At 41.7% G+C, this 20745-nt stretch overlaps 1 protein-coding gene across 7 annotated transcripts in view; it reads right to left on the bottom strand.

The window, feature by feature from the left end:
- CFAP263 (cilia and flagella associated protein 263) overlaps positions 1-20745 on the bottom strand; it is a 40004-nt gene that overhangs the window by 11172 nt on the left and 8087 nt on the right. For 4 of the 7 annotated variants that reach the window (XR_011646289.1, XM_058279920.1, XM_004482953.2 and 1 more), the window contains exons 4-7: positions 15198-15353; positions 14282-14362; positions 11792-11947; positions 6693-6800 (exon numbers count right to left, since the gene is read on the bottom strand). Coding sequence is in view for 6 of the 7 variants with exons in the window: in XM_058279920.1 (XP_058135903.1) it covers positions 6693-6800; positions 11792-11947; positions 14282-14362; positions 15198-15353 (501 nt within the window). In the remaining variant the exon portion in view is untranslated. The remainder of the gene's footprint in view (positions 1-6692; positions 6801-11791; positions 11948-14281; positions 14363-15197; positions 15354-20745) is intronic. The other 3 variants (XM_058279921.1, XM_004482955.2, XM_004482956.3) reach the window with 2 other exon arrangements.

Below are 20745 nucleotides of genomic sequence, written 5' to 3' on the forward strand. Positions count from 1 at the left end.
TAATTTTATCATTTACATTTAAATCTGTTACACCTGAATTAATTTTGTGTAAAATACAGTTCCGACTTAATTTTTTCCTAAATCTCTACCTACTTGTCTCCAAATCATATATTAAGTGATCTGGCTGTATCTCGTATACTGCAATGACACCTTTATCATAAACGAAAGGTATCAAAATCAGAACTTTACCATACCTTATACTTGATTGTATATGTAGCATATATAATCTATCACGGCTCATTATAGAGCCTTATATATTTTTTCTTTGATCATCTAGTATATTTATGAGCTTGTTTAAAATACTGTAACTTTAAAACACGTTTCAGTCTTTAGTAGGGCCAGTCCTCCCATTTACTTATTAAGAACTTTGGAGATATTCTTATTTATTTTTACAAAGGGATTTTTGAGTCAATTAAAAAACATCCCTTTGCTATTTTAATTTGAACACCATTATATTACAGGTTAACTTAAAGAGAACTGACATTTTAATGGTGTTGAATCTTCCAATCCTAGCATTGTTTTTTAATTCTTTGTTTCCCAAAGTACAATCTATGGAATGAGCATTTTCTGGAAGCTGATTAGAAATGCAGACTCTCAAGTCACCCCAAACATACTCAGTCAGAATCTGCAATTTAAAAAGATCCCCAGGTAGTAGGTTTGCACCTTCCAGGTTGAGAAGCACTGTTTTAATTTATCACGAAACAAACCAATTAAATTACTTATAATTAACTTTGTTTTCTGAACACAATCAAACTTGTCAAAAAGTGTTCGGTGAATAACTATTATCTGTCTAGCACTAAGATATTATTGTAGGAAAAACTAAAGGGATACTCAGAACCACCTGTACACTTTGTCAGGATGACAATTAGAGAATATCTAAGATAAAACATGACAAAGTAGCAAGAACAGAGCATTAAAAATTATTACAGGGAAGCAGCTGTGGCTCAATCAGTTGGTCTCCCATCTACCATATGGGTTCGCGTCCCAGGGCCTCCTTGTGAAGTCAGCCTTGCCCGCAAGCCCCATGGAATGCCGCCCAGCCCGCAAGCACCACGGAGTGCCACCAGCCCACAAGTGCCACAGAGAGCTGACGCAGTAAGGTGACACAACGAAAAGGGAGACAAGTAAAAACACAGAAGAGCACGCAGCAAATGGACACAGAGAGCAGACAGCAAGCAAGCTGCAAGGGGGGTTGGAATTTAAAAAATTAAGCATTACAGCCATGAGGGATATGCTGAGAAGACCAGGGACTATGATCCTTATCCAAGACCCCACTCATAGAGCAGGGGTGTCACTATGAGAGAAGAGGCCACTTCCCACCCCCAGCTCCAGTGTAGTGGTGCAGAGATGTTTTTCCCAGGTGGAGAGGCTCTAAGAACAGAGTGCTCTGCAGCTCTGCCTAAAGAAACCGATTTTATTTGGAACAGAGTGTGGAGAAGTTCATCATAAGGACTTTATGGAAAACAATGGGCCCTTTGGAGTGAGCAATGAAGAAGAGGCTGGTAGTTCCATGATATTAGCAAAAATAAGCAAAACAATAGACAAGCTAGAGGTTTAACAAAACCAGAGAAAGTCAGCTAAGAAGAGCTCTCCTGGGGTTGGAACAAATTTCAAAGACTGGTAACACTTTGCCCTGGCAAAGGGGCCTGCCTTTAATTGGATCAAAATGTGGAGCAATTTATGCTTCAAGGTGTTTTTGAAAAAAACTAGAGCAATCAGCTAGCAATTAGTGCAGGCTAATAGCTCAGTGATACCAATAGAGGCAAAACAGTCAAAATCTTAATAGGAAGATGAAGGAACGAGTCAAATTGAACTCAGTTAAAACCACAATCATCCCTGGTTGTCAGGGAAACTATGCATGTCCAAGGCTACACTCTCTGAGGTGCAACATCAGAGGCTAAACACATCAAGGGAAATAGATTTTACTGAATTAGTCCAGCCAAGTCACTAAATAAGCAACAAGCAAACGTAATGACAAGCACAAGAATGGGAGGGGGGTATCAGTATCCAGAGTTGTTGTAGTACCTAAAGTGTCTAGTTTTCAACAAAAAATCATGAGATACACAGGAAAATGTGACCCATACACAAAGGGGAACAGGCAAGCTTTATCAACTGCCTTTGAGGGGGACCTAGCAGACAAAGCCTTCAAAGCAGCTATTATAAATATATTCAAAGGATCAAAGGAAACCATATTTTAAAGATTAAACGAAAACATAGTGACTGTCTCATCAAATACAGAATATGAAGAACAATGCAGAAATCACAGAAATAGGCAATGGAAATTCAGGAGTACTTTTTAATACAATAACCAAAATGAAAAATTCACTACAGAGGTTCAATAGCAGAGATAAGCTAGAAGAAGAAAGTAAATTTAAAGATATACTGACAGAGATTTATGAAGAATAGAGAGGAAAAAAAATAACAGGCTCAGAAATGCAGACCACATGTGTAATAAGAATAACAAAAGGAGAAAAATATTCAAAGAAATAATGGCTGAAAACTTTCCAAATTTCATGATAAGCATTAATTTACACATCCAAGAAGCTCAACAAACTCTAAATAGGATAAATGCAAAGAGATTCATACCTAGACACATCATACTTAAAATGTTGAGAAACAAGGCACAGAGAAATATTGAAATCAGCAAGAGAAAATTCATCACATAAGGGAAGCCTAATAAGATTAACAGCTAACTTCTCATTGGAAACAATGGATGCCAGAAGGCAATGGGATAACATATTCAAAGTGTTGAAGGAAAAAAGTCTGTCAAAGAATCTTCTATCCAGTGAAATTACCTTTTAAAAATGAAGGTGAGCAATGAGCACACTCAGATTGTGGTTTCTCATACCGTTCTCAATAAAGGGAAACAGTGCTCCATGGAGAAATGGCTGATTCTAGGACTGGTCAGAAAATATATGAGATAAGCCTGGAGCAACTTGTAGTGCCAGAAATTGAGGAAGTGCTAAACACAAAAACAAAAATACCCCCATAAAGAGACTAGACCTAAATGTAAGAGCTGAAACTACAATACTCTTAAAAGACCTAAGAATAAATCTTGATACAGTGTTAGGTAACAGTTTCTTAGATATTAACCCAAAGCACAAGGAAAAAAGTTGCCAAGGGATAAGGGCAGGAGAGAAGTGGGTATGGATCTAAAATTGCAACATCCTTGTGATGATGGAAACTTTCTGCATCTTGTGTCCATGGCAATATCCTGGTCACGATATCATACTATAGTTTTGCGAGATGTTACGATTGGTGGAAACCGGGTAAAAGATACATGGGTTTTCTCTGTATTATATCTTACAAATGCAGGTGAAACCACAATGGTATTAACATTTTAAAATTTAAAAAATTCCTAAAGATTCTATTAAAAAACTATTCTTATATAGTAGCAACAAGCAATCAAAAAAATGAAGTGAAGGAAACAGTTCCATTTATAATAGCATTAGGCAAAATAAATATGATGAATAAATTTAACAAAAGAAGTGTGAGACTTGTGTACCGGAAAGTAAAAATCATTGAAGGTAAAGAAGACCTAAATAAATGGAAACACATCCATGTTCATTGATCAGAAGACAATATTGATAACATGCCAATACTCCCCAGTTGATCTATAGATTCAATGCTATCACTATCAAATTAGCTTTTTCTAGTGGAAATTGGCAAACTGATCATAAAATTAATATGGAACTGCAAAGGACCAGAAGAGCCAAAGCCATTTTGAAAAAGAAGAAAGTTGGAGGATTTGCATTTCTGATTTTAAAACTCACTAAACAGGTATAGTTATCAAAACAGTGTAATGCTGGCAGCATAAAGAAGGACATTTAGATTAATGGATAGCACAAACAACAGCACAAACAACAAAAGAAAAAATATTTTAAGTGGACTTCATCAAAATAAAAAACTTTTGTGTCAAACAATATTGTCAGGAAAGTGTAATGAAAACTGAATAGGAGAAAATATTGCAAATCATGTATCTGATAAGGGACTTTAGTCTAGAATATATAAAGAATTCTTACAACTCAATGATTAAAAGGTAACTTTTTTTAATGGGGAAAGGACTTGAATAAACATTTCTCCAAAGAAGATACACAGTGGCCAACAAGCATATGTGCTCAATGTCATTATTTTCAAAAGGGAAAAGCAAATAAAATCCATAATGAGCGCCACCTCGCACTCACTAGAATGGCCATAATAAAGAAAAAAAAGTGAAGAATAACAAATGGTGGTCAAGATGTTGAGAAACTGGGGCCCTCAGTCCATTGGTGGGAATGTAAAATCATGCAGCCATTTGGCAGTTTGGCAGTTTTCAAAATGTTAAACAGAGTTTTCATGTATAATCCAGCAATTCTACTTTTAGATATATGTCTAAGATAGAAGAAAATATGCACCCACACAAAAACTTGTACATGAATGCTCATAGCAGGATTATTCATCATAGTAAAAAACTGGAGACCAAATATCCATTTGCTGATGAACAGGTAATAAAATGTGCATATCCATGCAATGGAATATTTTTCGGCCATAGAAAGGAATGAAGTCCTGATTTGTGCTACAGCATGGATGAACCTTGAAAATATTATTTTAAGTTAAAGAAGGCAATCATAAAAGACCACATGTTATATGATTCTTTTACATGAAAAATCCAAGGAGACTGTGCTCTGTGCTATGGTTAGGGGTGGGGGCCCAGGGTTTCTCTGTGGGGTGATGAAAATGTTTGAAAATTATTGTGGTGATGATTACACAACTCTGAACTTACTAAAAACCACTGAATTATACACATTAAATAGGTGAGTTATATTTAATCATACTGTGAACTATATCTCACTAACACTGTTTTTAAAAGCTAACAAGAAAATTTAAATGTTAGAAGTAGTGAATGCTGTTTTTTAAAAAATGGATGTCAGGCTTTGCTTGTAATCTAATAAATATCAACCCAATGGAAAAATAAGTATTACAGAAATTCTGTACACACAGGCTTTTGCTTCTACTGTGTTACCAGCCACCCTGTCCTGAGACCAACTCTTTTTTTAGAGGGTGATGGTTCTCCATCAAGGATGTGATGTGGATGCCAAGATAAAAACCAAGTAAGGTGTAGCAATCCTGTGGCCTTTAGGCCAATGTAGGCAAGTTTGGGGTCACATGGAATGATGCGAACACTTGAGGCCCATTCATGACAATGACACCAATAATAGTACTAATGCATACTCAGGGCTTGAGTGTTTGACAAAGGCCATTGTAAGAGGTCCCACCTATCATCACAAGGGTTATACCTTCTGTTTCACAGATGTGGAAACCAAGACCTGTCTAACTAAAAGACTTGTTCAAGGCTAGAGATTGGCAACACCAAACCTGATATGGGCCTTTGGATCATGAATCTGATGCTCTTTCTGCTTCCATCCCCTCTCCTAAAAGTCCCCTTTGAGTCCATATATGCAAGTTGGAAATTCAACTCTGTGTACTCAGCAAAATAGAGAGCAAGATAAATAACATATAGAAGGAAGCGGATGTCGCTCAAGTGATAAGGTCTCCACCTACCATATGGGAGGACCTGGGTTTGATCCCTGGGGCCTCCTGGTGAAAAAGAAGCAGAAAAAGCATGGCTGCGTGGCAAGCCAGTGCCCATATGGGTGCCTGTGTGGTGAGCCAAGTGCCCACATGGTGAGCTGAGTGCCCATGCAAGTGCCCGTGTGGTAAGCTGAGTATTCACGTGGTAAGCAAGTGCCTGTGTGGTCAGCCAGTGCCCACTTGATGAGCCAAGTGCCCATGCAGCAAGCTGAGTGCTAGCACAGTGAGCCAGTGCCCGTGCAAGTGAGTCATGCAGCAAGATAATGACAACAAAATAGAGACAAAGGGGAGAGTCAAGGTGAAGCACAGCAGAGACCAGGAACTGAGGTGGAAGACTGAGGTGAAGGGAACCTCCCGGATTCCCGGGATCGAATCCTGGGAAATTCTAGAGGAGAAGGACAGGAATAAAAGACAAAAAAAGAAATGGATATGGAAGATCACACGGCAAAGGGACACGAACAGCAAAAAAACAAAACAAAAAAACAGTAGGGCAGGGGAGGGGGAAGGGAGGGAAAGGTAAGGAAAAAAATAACATATAGAAGTAGGGAGCTCAGGTGATTCCTGCCACTATTTCACACAATGGCCACAAGCTCTAAATGAGCCCAGGGCAGGCTAATAGCACCACACAGCCTTTAGCTTTTCTCCACCCACAGGCTGCTCACACTGACAACAGCCACTGTACCAAGTGAGTTACATGTGCAAAGAGCTGTGTCATTCTCCTTTACAAAAACATTATTTTTTGGCATGTGCACTTTTCTCATGTGTTACATTACTTGGCGCATTATACATTTATTACAGGGTTGTATATACAAAACTCTGATTGCTCTATTGAAGGCCAGTTAAGGAATCCTTGAGGGTTATTTAGATTCTACATGATTTTTGTCCTATGACCTGACTCTCAAACCTAACCCTGTAGTAAATATATAAACTATAAAATATAGTATACTGTAAGTTTCCAGGTACCACTTTCCCCTTTGACGACAAAAACATATTTTGTTTTTAGGGTCTAGCCTTTTCTAGACCAAATATCAACGTGGCTTAGATTTTGGGGGATATTGACTCAAGTCCTTGTAGACAGAAGAAAATAAACATCAGAAATTGCATGTTTTATCTTCTCCTACCTCCTCTGCTTGCAGAGTTTCTCTTTCAATTTTTTCAAGCAGCTCGTTTCTCAGCAAGAGCTCCCTGTCCAGGCTGGTGGACATATCCATTGCCTGGTGAAGCTTGCTCTGAAACATAATAATACAGCCAGTCCTGAGCAAAGACAATCTATCAGAACTAGGGGGAAACAGGGTTGTCTAGGAATGTGAGCCACCCTTCTCACAGGGGCCCAGATTTTCAGAATCCCAGTGTCTGAGAACTGGCAGGAGAAGGGTATTGGGGGACCTCAGGAGTCTTGTCTGCACTTGGAGAGGCAGAGTGGTCAGACACACCGGGGCCAAATCCTGGCCCCACCCCACCACTTACTACCAGAAACTATAGGTGTTCAGTTTGCTAAGGGTGCTGAAATGCAGATACTGTGAAATGGGTTGGCTTTAAACAATGGAGATTAGCTTACAAGCTTACAGTTTTGAGGCTAAGAAAAATGTCCAAATCAAGGCATCATCAAGTGACGCTCTTTCTCAAAGACTGGCTGCCAATGACACTGGACTCCTCTGTCACATGGCAAGGCATAGGGTTGTGTCGGCTGGTCTCTCCCTTGTCTTCTGGGTTTTGTTGCTTTCAGCATCTTCCATGGCTTTCTCTCTCTCCATGTTTCATAAAGGACTCCAGGAAGAGGATCAAGACCCACCCTGGGCCACGCCTTAACTGAAAAACCTAAATCAAAAGGTCCTATTTACAACAGGTTTACTCCCACAGGAATGGATTAACTTTAAGAACATTTTTCTGGGGTCCATACAGCTTCGATCCATCACATTGGGCAAGTCCCAGAACCTCACTGAATATGATTTAGTCACCTAATAGGGCTGTGGGGAGTGTTAAACAAGATAATCCTTGTAAAGTGCTGAGCTCATCAAGAGAACATTACTACTTCTACCATTCATTCCACCTTCTAAAATAATTTACTCAGCCCAGTTGTAATAATACAGCTATATTTCATCACTTTCTAAGTGCCAGGCACTGGTTTTGTTTTGTTTTTTTGTTGTTGTTGTTTTTAGGAGATACAAGGGATTGAACCCAGGACCTCATACATGGGAGGTGATATCTATGAAGCAACCCAGGCACAGCCAGGAGGAGGAGAGGGGGGCAGTCAAATAATTGCAAGAAGAAATGTAAATCAGTTACTCTGCCAAGCACTAAGAATTCAAGGACTGTGGTCAGAGGTTTTCTGGGGAAGGGATGCTTAGAAAAAGAACAGAAATATTGGGGCAAGTGTGTCTAGGTAAAGAGAGAAGAACCTTCCAAGCTAAGCTGCCTGTGCCATGGTCTGGGAAGAAAGGTCTAAAAGGAGCTGGGAGGGTGGTGAGAAGCCACAGGGCCACAGCCCAAAGTGAATATGGAAGGAAGTGGCTATAGGGGCTTTGCCCTTGGGTATCCAAACCTAGACCTGGCAGAAAAGGCTCAGAAAGCCACTTGTGTGGGGGAGCATAGAATGCCTAGGGCTATCCCCTCTCCATTCTTCTTTTCTGCAGCCCTTGCTTCTTTAAGGCCCATTTCCTGCACCAAACTGTTCTGTCCAGGAGAGCCAAAGTGAATAAGAGACTAGACTGAGGGAAGCGGACTTGGCCCAGTCGATAGGGCATCCGTCTACCACATGGGAGGTCCACGGTTCAAATCCCGGGCCTCCTTGACTCATGTGGAGCTGGCCCACGCACAGTGCTGATGCGCACAAGGAGTGCCGTGCCACTTAGGGGTGTCCCCCACATAGGGGAGCCCCACATGCAAGGAGTGCACCCATAAGGAGAGCCGCCTAGTGCGAAACAAAGTGCAGACTGCCCAGGAATGGTGCCGCCCACATGGAGAGCTGACACAGCAAGATGATGCAATAAAAAGAAACCGTTTCTGGTGCCGCTGACAACAACAGAAGCGGACAAAAAGAACACGTAGCAAATAGACACAGAGAACAGACAACTGGGGGGAGGCGGGAGGAAGGGGAGAGAAATAAATAAAATAAATCTTAAAGAAAGAGACTAGACTGAGGGGTTGGCTCTGGAGAAGAGGAGTCAGAGCAGGACTTCAGCTTCACTGCAAAGCCAGCAATTCAGGTGGCAGAAAGGAAAACCAGAAGGAAGACATTTTCCCAACGCCGGAAAGGGACAGGCAGGAAGGAATGAACCAGTAAGTTAATATCTGACTTTGTTGGGCAGGGTCTTCAAACTGAGGTGTTGATGCCAGGCACAAGGGTAGCTCTGAAAAGGCATGTCTTAGCTTTCTATTTCTGCATGACAAATTACCACAAGCTTTGTGGCTTAAAGCAACATCCACTTATTATCTGTCAGAGGTCCAAGCATGGTGTGACTAGATTCTCTGCCCAGTGTCTCACGAGGCTGAAATCAAAAGGTTGGCCGGGGCTGTCGCTGTCATCTGGGGCTTAGAATTCTCTTCTGGCTCACTGGCTGTTGGCAGAACTTACTTCCTTGCAGTTGTAGGACTGAGGTCCCTGTTTTTTCCGACCTCTTGGCTGGCGCTCACTCTCAGCTCCTAGAAGCCGGCAGCGTGTCCTTGCCACATGGCCCCCTCTGTCTTCAAGCCAGCAGTGGAGAGCTGCCTGTCCACTGAAATTTCTTTGTGCTTTGAATTTCTGGCTTCCTCTTCTACCAACCAGAGAAAACTGCTTCTGAAGGACTCATCATGTGATTAGGTCAGGTCCACCAGGTAATCTCCCTATTTTAAGATCAACTGTGCCATATGACAACCTAATCATGGGAGAGAATTCCAGCCTATTCATTACAAAGGGCATATACACCAGGGGACAGGGGACCTTGGGGGACATCTTAGACTTCTACCTACCACAGGGCATCAGGTCACTAGTTTACAGTCAGATAAAGGTGACACATCACAGCTGTAAACACATTTATATCTTACCAGACTCCACCAGGCAGGCTTGAGATATAGTTTTAAAGCCAGAAGATAAGGTGCCACGTTGACTCAGGCTTACTCATAAAACCCACAGAAGAGACCGGCTCTGCCTCGTTCATAGCGGCACCCTTCGCACTTAGCCCCTGTGCCTGGCGGACCATAGGTACTCGCTGCTTTTGCGATTATGTGCAAGCTATTCTGCAAGTTTTGAACAAGGTCTCACCCTTGGATGTTTATTATATCAAGGTTTCCCCACTGGCCCCCTTCCCCCACACACGCCTGAATAGCTGGCATCTCACTCAGCAGTATAGGTGAGACCCGGCTTTGGCCAGGTGCTGTCCTTGGGGACAGACCACATGAAGCGCCAGCCCGAGAGACAGAAAACCCCAGCTCCGAGAGGTGCGGCCTCTTGTGGGGGTCACCGCAGAGCCCCAGTTCAAACCCAGGTGAGGTCTGACTACCTCTCACAGCTGTCCTGCCTCCATTTCTCCCAGGGGCCTTGAGCACTGAGACAAGGAAGCAGTGAGCCTGCTTCTCCCTCAACCCCTCGTTTGTGCCCATGTTAGGGCTCCTGGGGGATGGGGGCTACCCCGATAGCTCCAGGCACGATGGCCACTGGAATTCAGACCAGAATGCTTCCTCCTGCCCTGTGGCCCACACTGCTACCGCTTGGGTATTACAAGCCATCTGTACTGTGTTTAGGCCCCATCCTAAAGAACTCAAGGCCTGCAACCTGCGGGTTTCGTCTGATCAACTAATGGCTCAAAACCACCTCCCTGCACCACTCCCCCCAAGACCAGACAGGTCCCCCGTGCTGCTTAATTTATTCCACGGGGTAAAAATCAAGGCCCACTGTGGTCTACACAGCTCTCCAGCCAGGGAAGGTCTGGGAGTCAAGGGGAGTGGCTTGAGCTTGAAATAACTGTGCTCAGATAAGACAAACACTGATAAGATGAGCTAAAAGCAGATGTCCTGTTGAATATTTTACAATACGCGAATCTCAGAATGCCAACACCATATTTTTCTACATACTTTATGCCAGGGAAAGACAGTTGGGTTAGGTGAGAAAAACATGGACTCTGTTGCAGCTGTCACTACCTTGTTGCTCAAGTCTGGCAATTACTGTTCCCTTTGGGCCTCAGTTTTTTCATTTGTCAAAGGACAATGTTGGACAAACATAAGCCTGGTCTAAACACAATCAAATTTAAATTTTTTTTGAAAAACCACATGGGCCAAGTGAAGCCCACCTGAGCTACCACGGAGGCTGCCTGTGTGTTACTTTTCATCGTCCATAGTCACAAGCCACCTGGGCACTAGACCAGGGGTCAGAAAATTTTCTGTAAAGGGCCAGACAATAAATAATTTAGGCTTTGTGAGCCAAGAGGCAAAATGGAGGCTATGATGTAGGTACTTATATTAACAAGAGAGAAAACAAATTCTTACAAATGCTGTATTGATGAAATTCAAAATCTAATTAAAATTGAGTACAATTTTTATTCCAGTCTACTAATGAGGATAGAATTCTTTTTTGGAGAAGATACTGTTTCACTTAATTGAGTTTCAAAGTTAATGTTCCCTATCATCGAATTGATTGCAAATGTTCTGTAAAAGCTATCTAGCTCACAGGCAAGTGAGCCGGCTACACTGGCCTTCAGTTTGCCAACACCTGCAAGAGATGGTTGTAGCAGGGTGACCAGATGGCCTGGTTGCTCATGCTTAGAGTCCCTAGTCCCTGCTTAATTATTAAGAGTACCTCTTTTCTCTCTCAAAAGGGTTCTGTCTGGATGATAAAATATTTAGTAGTTTTCTGATCTGTAGCTAAGACCATTTTCCTTTGTAGGGTTTTAAGCAGGGATGTGCATAAAAACCACTTGGAAAGTTAAAAAAAGATGCATATAAACCTCACCCCCTATTTCAGGGTAGGACTAGGGTATCGTGGGATTTTGTTTTGTTTAAGAAAAAGCTCCCCAGGAGGTTCTAATGCAGTGGGTTGTGGGAACATTCAGGGAATTTTAGTAAACATGGTTTTGAGTCAAGAGAAATCAGAGAGCAATGGGACAGCGAAGACCACCTCCGATCCCGTGAAACTGCAGCGGTGCATGGGAACCGCACTGCGGGGGGAAAGGCAAGCGCAGCAAGCAGGGCTGGGGGGTGGGGGAGGGGGTAAGAGCCGGGAGCCTGGGCCTGAGGCCAGCCTTACTTTGTATGCATTGAGGATCTGCAGAGTGTTTCCGGATGCCAGCTTTAGCTGGATCAGTTCTTGATTCTTTGCTTCAATTGTGTCTAAAAATTGAGCATTCTCGATCTTCAGCTGCTGAAAATCAACATCGTGGAGGGCCTCACCCACCTCTTCTTTCTACAGTTCAGAGAGAATAAAGAAATGCTGGTCCGTTCAACATTGTGACTTCCAAATGCATGGTTCACACCTTTCAACTCTCGGAGTCTTTGGAAGTCAGTCTTCCCTCAGTCACTTGACAAACCTGTACTGGGCATTTGCTTGGTGCCAGCCATGGTGATAGGCAGTGGGAGTAGAGATTTGAGTAAATAGGATGCCGCCTGGCCTCAAGGAGTGCATCCGCAAGGAGGATTCACAGACAGGCTGAGGGTACACAGTGGCCCCTCGCCCAGGCCAGGGGAAGAAGGCTGGGTCAAGGAAGGCTTCCCTCCGGGGTGGTGTCTAAACAGGCCGAGAAGGAAGAGTAGGAATAAGGTCACTTAAGAATTGTTTTTACCCTGGAAACCCAAGGAAAACCAGTCCATGAACTCTCCTCCTTGATCATCTTACATTTCTGCCCTGCGTGTCCCGAGATCCCCCTCAGGCGCCTCCCTGACCCAGCCTCCCTTATCCTTATCTTCCCACCAGATCTATGACATCGTAGTTCAGGGTGTGCAATAGCCAAACTCCTGGACTGCCCCGCCCTCCCCATCACCCACACATCTTCCCCTTCCTCCAACACAACACAATTTCCTCCAGCCCAAATAGGATCCATCTGCACCTCAAGTGCTCACACCTGTGCGTACTCCCCCTCCACACCCAGCTTCCCGTTAGCTCCGTGTCCTTGTTACTGTGGCCCCTGCCTTTTTCTCTCCCTCACCGCTCCCCACTTGTCTGGGCGCTCATCAGTGTCATCTCTGGGCATCAAAGGCTTTGGGGGTTAAAGGTCATCCATCTTCTCCCCCTCCTAAACTTAAACCCCTTCATACTATGCCTGCTTTCATGTGAACCCCTCAGACAACCAGGAGCTCGCTACCTCTGCAGGCGGCTCAGCTCAGCCTCCTGCAGCTCCACCATGTCAGCTTCCCTGACACCTCCACCTCCGGCCCCAGCCCTGCCCTCTAACCCCGAACCTAACCCGCCACCCCAGTTTGGCCTATTGCTCTGTCTTCTCTTCCCTACAGCCTTCGGCAGCCCTGGCCCTCCTGGGCCCTGTCTCTTTGGGCCCACCTTTCTCAGGTCCTCAGACCCTCCCTATTCTGACGTTTCTACAGCCCTTGCCCTTGCTCACTCTCCCACACCATGAACTCCAGGTTACAGATTCAAGGGTAGCACTCAGGCCAGTATGCCAAACAGAGCAGAGAGAGACCACCCCTCTCTTGGCCTGCCGCTGTGTCTCCATCAGAGTAGCCTAGGGCCTTCACATCAGCTCCACCTGAGCTGGCTTCACCTCTGGCCGAGTCGTCCTGTACCTAGGCAGGTATTTTTGAAGAACAAAGCAGAGGATCTTATGTTGGACTTCAAGCATTTCATGTGTTAATGTTCTCTCAGCCTATCGAGGTCTTTCTGGATCCCAAGTCAATCAAGTAATAGTCCCCTGACATGCAGGCCCCCAGTGCTCATAGCTGACGAGAGTACAAAGCTAGGAAAGAAAAGGGCCATATACCACCATTCCAGAGGCCTGGCTCTATGGGGGCTTACCCCCTTTAATCAGGAGCCTTCAGTCCAGCTGTTCAACAGCATGACTGAGCCACCCAGGCCACATTCCCGCAACAAGTCAACAAGTGTGTTGTGGGCTCTTTGAAAATCAAGCCAACTCTGTCTACAGAAAACCCCTGATCTGCCAGCACAGTAGCTGTAATAGTTTCCTATGGCTGCTGTTAACAAATTACCACCAACTTAGTGGCACAAAACAATACAACATTGTTACCTTACAGTTCTAGAGGTTAAAAATTCAAAATGGTCTCTGGACTGAAAGGTGTCTGCAGGGCTGTATTTCCTCTGGAGGCTCTAGGGGGAAATCATTTCCTTAGCATTTTCAGGCATCCTGAGTTCCTTCCTCCATCTTCCAAGTGTATCACTCTGACCTCTGCTTTCGTTGTCACATTTTCTCTGACTCCAGCCCTCCTCCCTCCCTTTTATAGGGGCCTGGTGATTATATTGGGCCCACCTGGATAATCCAGGCTAATCCCCCATCTCAAGACCCTTAACTTTACATCTGCACAGTCCCTTTTGCCATGTACGGTAACATATTCACAGGTTCCAGGCATTAGGGCATGGACATCTTTAGTGGGGTCGTGATTCTGCCCACCATAGGAACCTTAGGATGAGAGAGAGAGAGGAATGGAAAGAAAGAGAAAGAAAGGAAGGGAGAGAGGGAGGGAGGGAGGAAGGAAGGACGGAAGGACAGTAGGATGGAAAGAAGGATAGAAGAACGGTAAGAAGGATGGAAGGAAGGAAGGAAAATCCACATACCTGCCTCAATTGTAAAAGCAGTTTTCTCCTCTGGACTTTGAGAGAAACATTTTTCAAACGTAATTTATCCTTCGTACTATCCTAAAACACAAAAGCATATTTAAATCCATTTCTCTTCTTCTTCCCTGTCAGTTTGAAAAGTTGGCAGGTCTGGAGCTTCAGACTAACCCTTGAAGCCCGAACATTCAGTCACTTCTCTGGGATTATATTCAGAACCAAGAAGCAGAGGACATTGGGTCAGCCACACACAAATGTTTTGTTGCCCGTAAATTCAAGATAATTTGGGTGTAGTGCTGCCATAGCAAAGAGGCAAGATCAGATAATATCTTGAAACCTGTCTCCACAAAACCAACTTAAGATTCTTTGGTCTTCTAGCTCTTAGGAGTTCACACGTTTTTTACAACTCATAACATGTAAGGTTCATAACCTTTCCAAACTGTCTCCAGGGCCCAAAGCTTGACATGCTATAGAACCTCTCAAAATGGAGAACTGCAAAGAGTCTCCTCCCTTTCCCATGCCAGCTGAAGGTCCATCTCCTCATAATAAGGGAGCCCAAAGAGCTGGAGATGTACCTGTGCCCCTCCACGCAGCTCCCTGACTAGACAGGCTGAACCAGCCCAAACTCACATCTTCCTTAAGAAAACAAATCAGACCTTGAAACAAGTAACAACATAAAAAGAGGAAGTCCATCAGAGATACTATTAATATTCAGTCTGCATGATTAATTTTAGCCTTGAGAACCTTGCATTTCAAAAAATACACACACACTTTGGGGGAGGCAAAAAAACACCCTGCCTATGTGGGCAATGTTTACGGTGGGCATCGGATAATCTCTCGCCCAGCAGAGGTCCTTTCTATGCCACTATTCTGTGGGTCTCGTCTTCCTTTCTAAACTTGAACCCATCTACCAACTCACCCTCTGGCGATTCATGTCCTCAATATACTTCAGCACTTTCTGAGTGGCCAAAATACTCCCTTTCTTCTTGGATATGGTTTTCAGAATATCTTTTTCAAAATCATATACTGCTTTCTTAACTTCAGCCCATCGAATTTCAGCTTCCTCAATGATAGCCTGGGGGAGTCGGCACAAAGAGAACAGTTTCTAAGAATTCTCGAGGATATATTCTCTAAGGAAACCTAAGTTCTCAGGCCTCCTGGTGTTCCAATACATAATATTTCTGCTGCATCTTAGAAAAATATCCTTAAAACAGAAACTTAATTATATAAATATTATTATTAAAAAATACACCTAAAAAATTATAGAATCCATAAAAGGGGAGCAAACAAATAAAAACAGAGTCTTGGTATCTCTATAAATATGTGTTTCCATATCTCTATAAACTGAAATATTACTTAGCCATTAAAATTATGTCATATGCACAACTATGTGATTATACCAAATACCACTGATTGTACACTTTGGATGAAATGTATGCTTTATTAATATGTATCAATAAAATTGATTAGTTTAAAAAGTGATGTTATATGAAAAAGAGCTGGAAGCATACCAAACCATTAACCATAGTTACATCTGGAAAGATGGATTAATGGGGAGATAAGGAAGCACACTCTTCCTATATACTTAAATATTTTGAAAAAAGATGTTATAAATGGATATATACATAGAAAAACAGAGAACAAGAGAGAGGGAAAAACATTGTTAAGTGAAAAATAGAGATTACAAAATAATATTTAAGAAATTCAAATATGCATAGAAAATTATCTAAACTCCGGAATGAAATAAATGCAAGGGTCAACACTTGTAGGTGGTAAGATTATGGACATTTTCAAATGTTCTTTCAGCTTATCTGTATTTTAAATTCTTTTCTTCAAACTTAGACTTAAAATAAGCAAATTAATGTATGCACATACACAATTTTAAATTCTAATCTAATTTCTGTGAGGAAGAGGTCTACCAGGGTACTAGAGGGTCAGCTGGGCTCTGGCCTCACTCTGCAGGGCAGTCACAGAGGTGTACCCTGACCAGAACTGGTATTAGTTATCTGGCCTAGGACCATGGAATTCACTTTTCATGCAAATAGGCATGTAAAGGTTTGCTCGGCACTTCAATGTTTGTAAATGTAAAAAACTGGATGCAGTCCAAATGACCACCCACAAGGAAGTGGTTAAATGAATTGTGGGCACATCCTTACAACAGAATCCTATACGGCCATTTAAAAAATGAAATAAGCCTATAGGTACTAACCTGGAAATACCGCAAAGGATACTGTGAAAAAAGAAAGTGACAGAGCAATATATTTGTGTAAAAAGATGAGTCAATCAAAATGAAAATGCACATATGTTTGCACACATGTAAAAGCACAGAAAGGATGCTACAAGGTTCCCAAACATTTGCTAGTCATTGTCTCTGAAGAGAAGTCACAACATAGGCAGATGAAGAGACTTTCATGTCAGTTTGTAGACTTCAATTATATACAATACTGTTCAATATTTTTAAATGAAAAAGTATTCATGTATTATCTGGGTAATAAAAAAAAGCAAAAAGACCAGAAATGCTTTGAATATTGGAAAGATCCTAAAGAGAAGTAAAGTAAAATAAAATAATCCATATTTAACAAAATCCATTCCTGATTTTAAAACAAACAAAAAACCTTCCTCAATCTGATAAAGGGCATCTACCAAAATCCTACAGCTATTATCATACTTAACAGTGAAAATTTAAATTGTTTTTCCCTAAGAGCAGGAATTAAACAAGGATGTCTGCTCTCAGTTTCTATTTGACTTGCTACTGTAGTCTTGTTGGGGCAATTAGACAAGAAAAAGAAATATAAAGCATCCAGATTGGAAAGGAAGAAGTAAAATTGTCTTTATTCATAGACAACATGTATGATATCTGATGGAATCTACTAAGAAGCTACTAGAACTGGGGAGCAGATGTGGCTCAAGGAGTTGAGCACCTGCTTCCCACATGGGAAGTCCAGTCTGTCCCTGGTGCCTCCTAAAACAAAAAACAAACAAAACAAGCAACAAACAAAAAAAAAACAACTCAGAGGAGCCAATGTGATGCAGTGGTTGAACACCAGCTTCCCATATACAGGTGGTCCCAGGTTCAATCTCGACCTCAGTACCTCAAATAAAGGGGGAAAAAAAACTACTAGAACTATTGAGTTTAGTAAAAATTGCACAATATAAGAGCAATACACAAAAATCTATTGTATTTCTATATACCAGTAGCAAACAATCAGAAATTGAGATAAAACATACCATTTATAAAAGCAACAAAAAATATTAAATACTTAAGGACAAATCTGACAAAAGATGGACAAAATATGTACACAAGAACTACAAAATATTGCTGGGGGAAATTTTTAAAGAAACAAGTAAATTGAGACATATACAGTACTACCATGTTCATGGATTTAAGCACTCGATACAATTTAACTATCACGTCTCTCCAAACTTACCTAGCATTTGGGTTATTAATTGTGTTATTGAGTTATTCAGCACAATTTCCATCAAATTTCAGCAAGTTTTTTCTATAGAAATTGATAAGCAGATTCTAAAATTCACATGGAAATGCAAAGAACCTGGAATAGCCAAAACAACTTTAAACTTATTAAAAGTAAGTGAAAGGGGGAAACATCAAACACACAAGAGTTTTTATGGCTAAGAGATTTCAAAATGAGTCAGGTCATCCCAGAGGTGACACTTACACATTTTTCTCAGGCAGATCTCACTAACTGCCTCTGTGAACAAAGCCTCAAACTGGGGTGCTCCTGAGGGATCTAGAGCCATTGGACACTACAGGCAGGGCAGATAACCCCAGGAAATCAGCACCCTGTGGTGGGCCTTACCTTGGAATATACGACAACCTATTTCCCCAGCGTAACAGAGTTAGACCCATTTATAATTTTCTTACACATGGTTCTTCTACCCCCTTTATTTGAACCTATAAATAGTACTATACCTGTTAAATACTTTTCTCAGAGACTTAAATCTTTGGTCTGTTCATATGCCGGTTGAGACCTGAATCTCAGCAGAGTTGCAGCCAACAACTAATTTCCAGAGAATCAGACTCGCCCAGGACAACCAAAAAAATGATGATGATGGACAACCCCATTCCAAAAAACACAGAGAACCTACAACTGCAAGCAAAATAGTTCCTTCTACCTGCCCTATAAAATCTAAGCCCCTTCTCAATCTGAAGAAAAGTGGACATCACCATCCCAGAATCCTCAAGGTTGAGTAATGAACAAACATAAGGGGGAATGCAACCATGGACAAAGTAAATTTATTAATATTGTAGTAATAGAAGAACACGTAACATGGTTAAAAAGGTAGTGGTTATCAGAGGTTCTTAGGGGGAGGGGGAGGGAATAATAGGTAGAACATAGGACAATTTAGGGCACTGGAATTAAGTGTAAACCACAATGTAAACTATAAACCTTGGTTGGTAGCAATGCTTCAAATATTTATTCATCAATTGTAACAAATGTACCACACAATTGTAAGATGTTATTAATAGGGGAAAATGTGTATGTGTGGTGGTGGGGGTGAGGTATATGGGAATCATGTATACTTTCAATGTAACTTTTCTGTAATATCTAAAACCTCTTTAAAGATGAAGTTTATTATATTAAAAAAATAAATAGTGCTAGATAAGCAAATAGATCATGAAACAGAAAAGAGAGTCCATAAATAGACCAATACATATGGTCAAATGATTTTCAACAAAAGTGCAGTGTTGAACAACTGGATCCATATGCAGAAAAACAGACTTTGATCTGTACTTTGAACTCGAAATCAATGATGGACCTAAATATCCAAAACTATAAAACTTTTAGAAGAAAACATGAGAGAAAATCCTTAGAAAATTCCTAGATACACCACCAAATATATGATCCATGAAATAAAAAATTGATACATTGGACTTCATTGAATTTAAGATCCTCTGGGGAAGTGGACTTGGCCCAGTGGTTAGGGCGTCCGTCTACCACATGGGAGGTCCACGGTTCAAACCCCAGGCCTCCTTGACCTGTGTGGAGCTGGCCCACACGCAGTGCTGATGCGCGCAAGGAGTGCCCTGCCATGCAGGGGTGTCCCCCGCGTAGGGAAGCCCCACGCGCAAGAAGTGTACCCCGTAAGGAGAGCCCAGCGCAAAAGAAGTGCAGCCTGCCCAGGAATGGCACTGCATACACGGAGAGCTGACACAAGATGATGCAACAAAAAGAAACACAGATTCCAGTGCCACTGACAACAACAGAAGCGGACAAAGAAAGAACACGCAGCAAATAGACACAGAGAAAAGACAACTCGGGCGGTGGGGGGGGGGGGAGGAAGGGAGAGAAATAAATAAATAAATCTTTTTTTTAAAAAAAAGATCTTCTGCCCTGCAAAAGACACTGTTAAGAGAATGAAGACAATTCATAGACTGAAAGAAAATATTTACAAAGTACATATCTGAGAAAGAACTTGTATCCAGAATATCTTTTTAAAACTCTCAAAATTCAATAATAAAAAAACAAATTGAAAAATAGGCCAAAGATTTGAACAATGTTTATCAAAGAATATATATGGATGGATGGCAAATAAGCACATGAAAAGATACTTGACGCAATTATTAGGAAAATGCAAATGAAACACAAGTTACTACTACACACCAATTAGAATGGCTTACAATTAGAAGACTGACCATTCTTAGTGTTGGCAAGGATGTGGAAGAATGAAAATATTCATACCCTGCTGGTGAGAATGTAAAATGCTAAGACCACTTTGAAAAAAATTTGGCAGATTTTTTTTTTTAAATGCCAAACACACCCATTGACCCAGAAGTTCCACTCCTAGGTATTTATCCAAGTTTTCTACAGTCATAGAAAAACTTATTCAGGAATGTCCAGAGCAGCTATATTTTAGCAGCTAAAAACTGGAAACAACCCAAATGTCTATCAAGAGGTGAATGGAAAAACAAAATTGTGCTATAGCCGTACAATGTATTACCTAACTCAGCAATAAAAAGGGACAAACTATTATACACATATGAATGAATCTCAAATAATTATACTCAGTAAAAGAAGACAAAGAGTATACACAGTATAGTCTCATTTATACACAATTTTAGAAAATGCAAACTAATATATATTACTATATAGGGAGCACAGCAGTGGTTGTCTGGAGACTGAGGAGCAGAAAGGATAGAGGGCCAGAATTGGCTATTACACAGGCACATGTGGACACTTAGGGAGCTGATGGATACGTTCATTATCTGGATTGTACTGATGCTTTCACAGGTGAATACATGTTCCAAAGTTATCAAATTGTCCACTTTAAATATGTTCAGTGTATAACCAATAAAGCTTGAAGGAAAAGGTGTTGTATTACAGGACTAGTTCTCAACTGTAGCTTGTATCAGGATCACCTGGAAGGCTTGTTAAAACAATTATTGCTGGACCCCACCCCCAAGGTTTCTGATTCTGCAGGGCTAGGGTGAGACCTGAGAATCTGCA

This window comes from Dasypus novemcinctus, chromosome 18, assembly GCF_030445035.2.
Source record: "Dasypus novemcinctus isolate mDasNov1 chromosome 18, mDasNov1.1.hap2, whole genome shotgun sequence".
Taxonomy (NCBI): domain Eukaryota; kingdom Metazoa; phylum Chordata; class Mammalia; order Cingulata; family Dasypodidae; genus Dasypus; species Dasypus novemcinctus.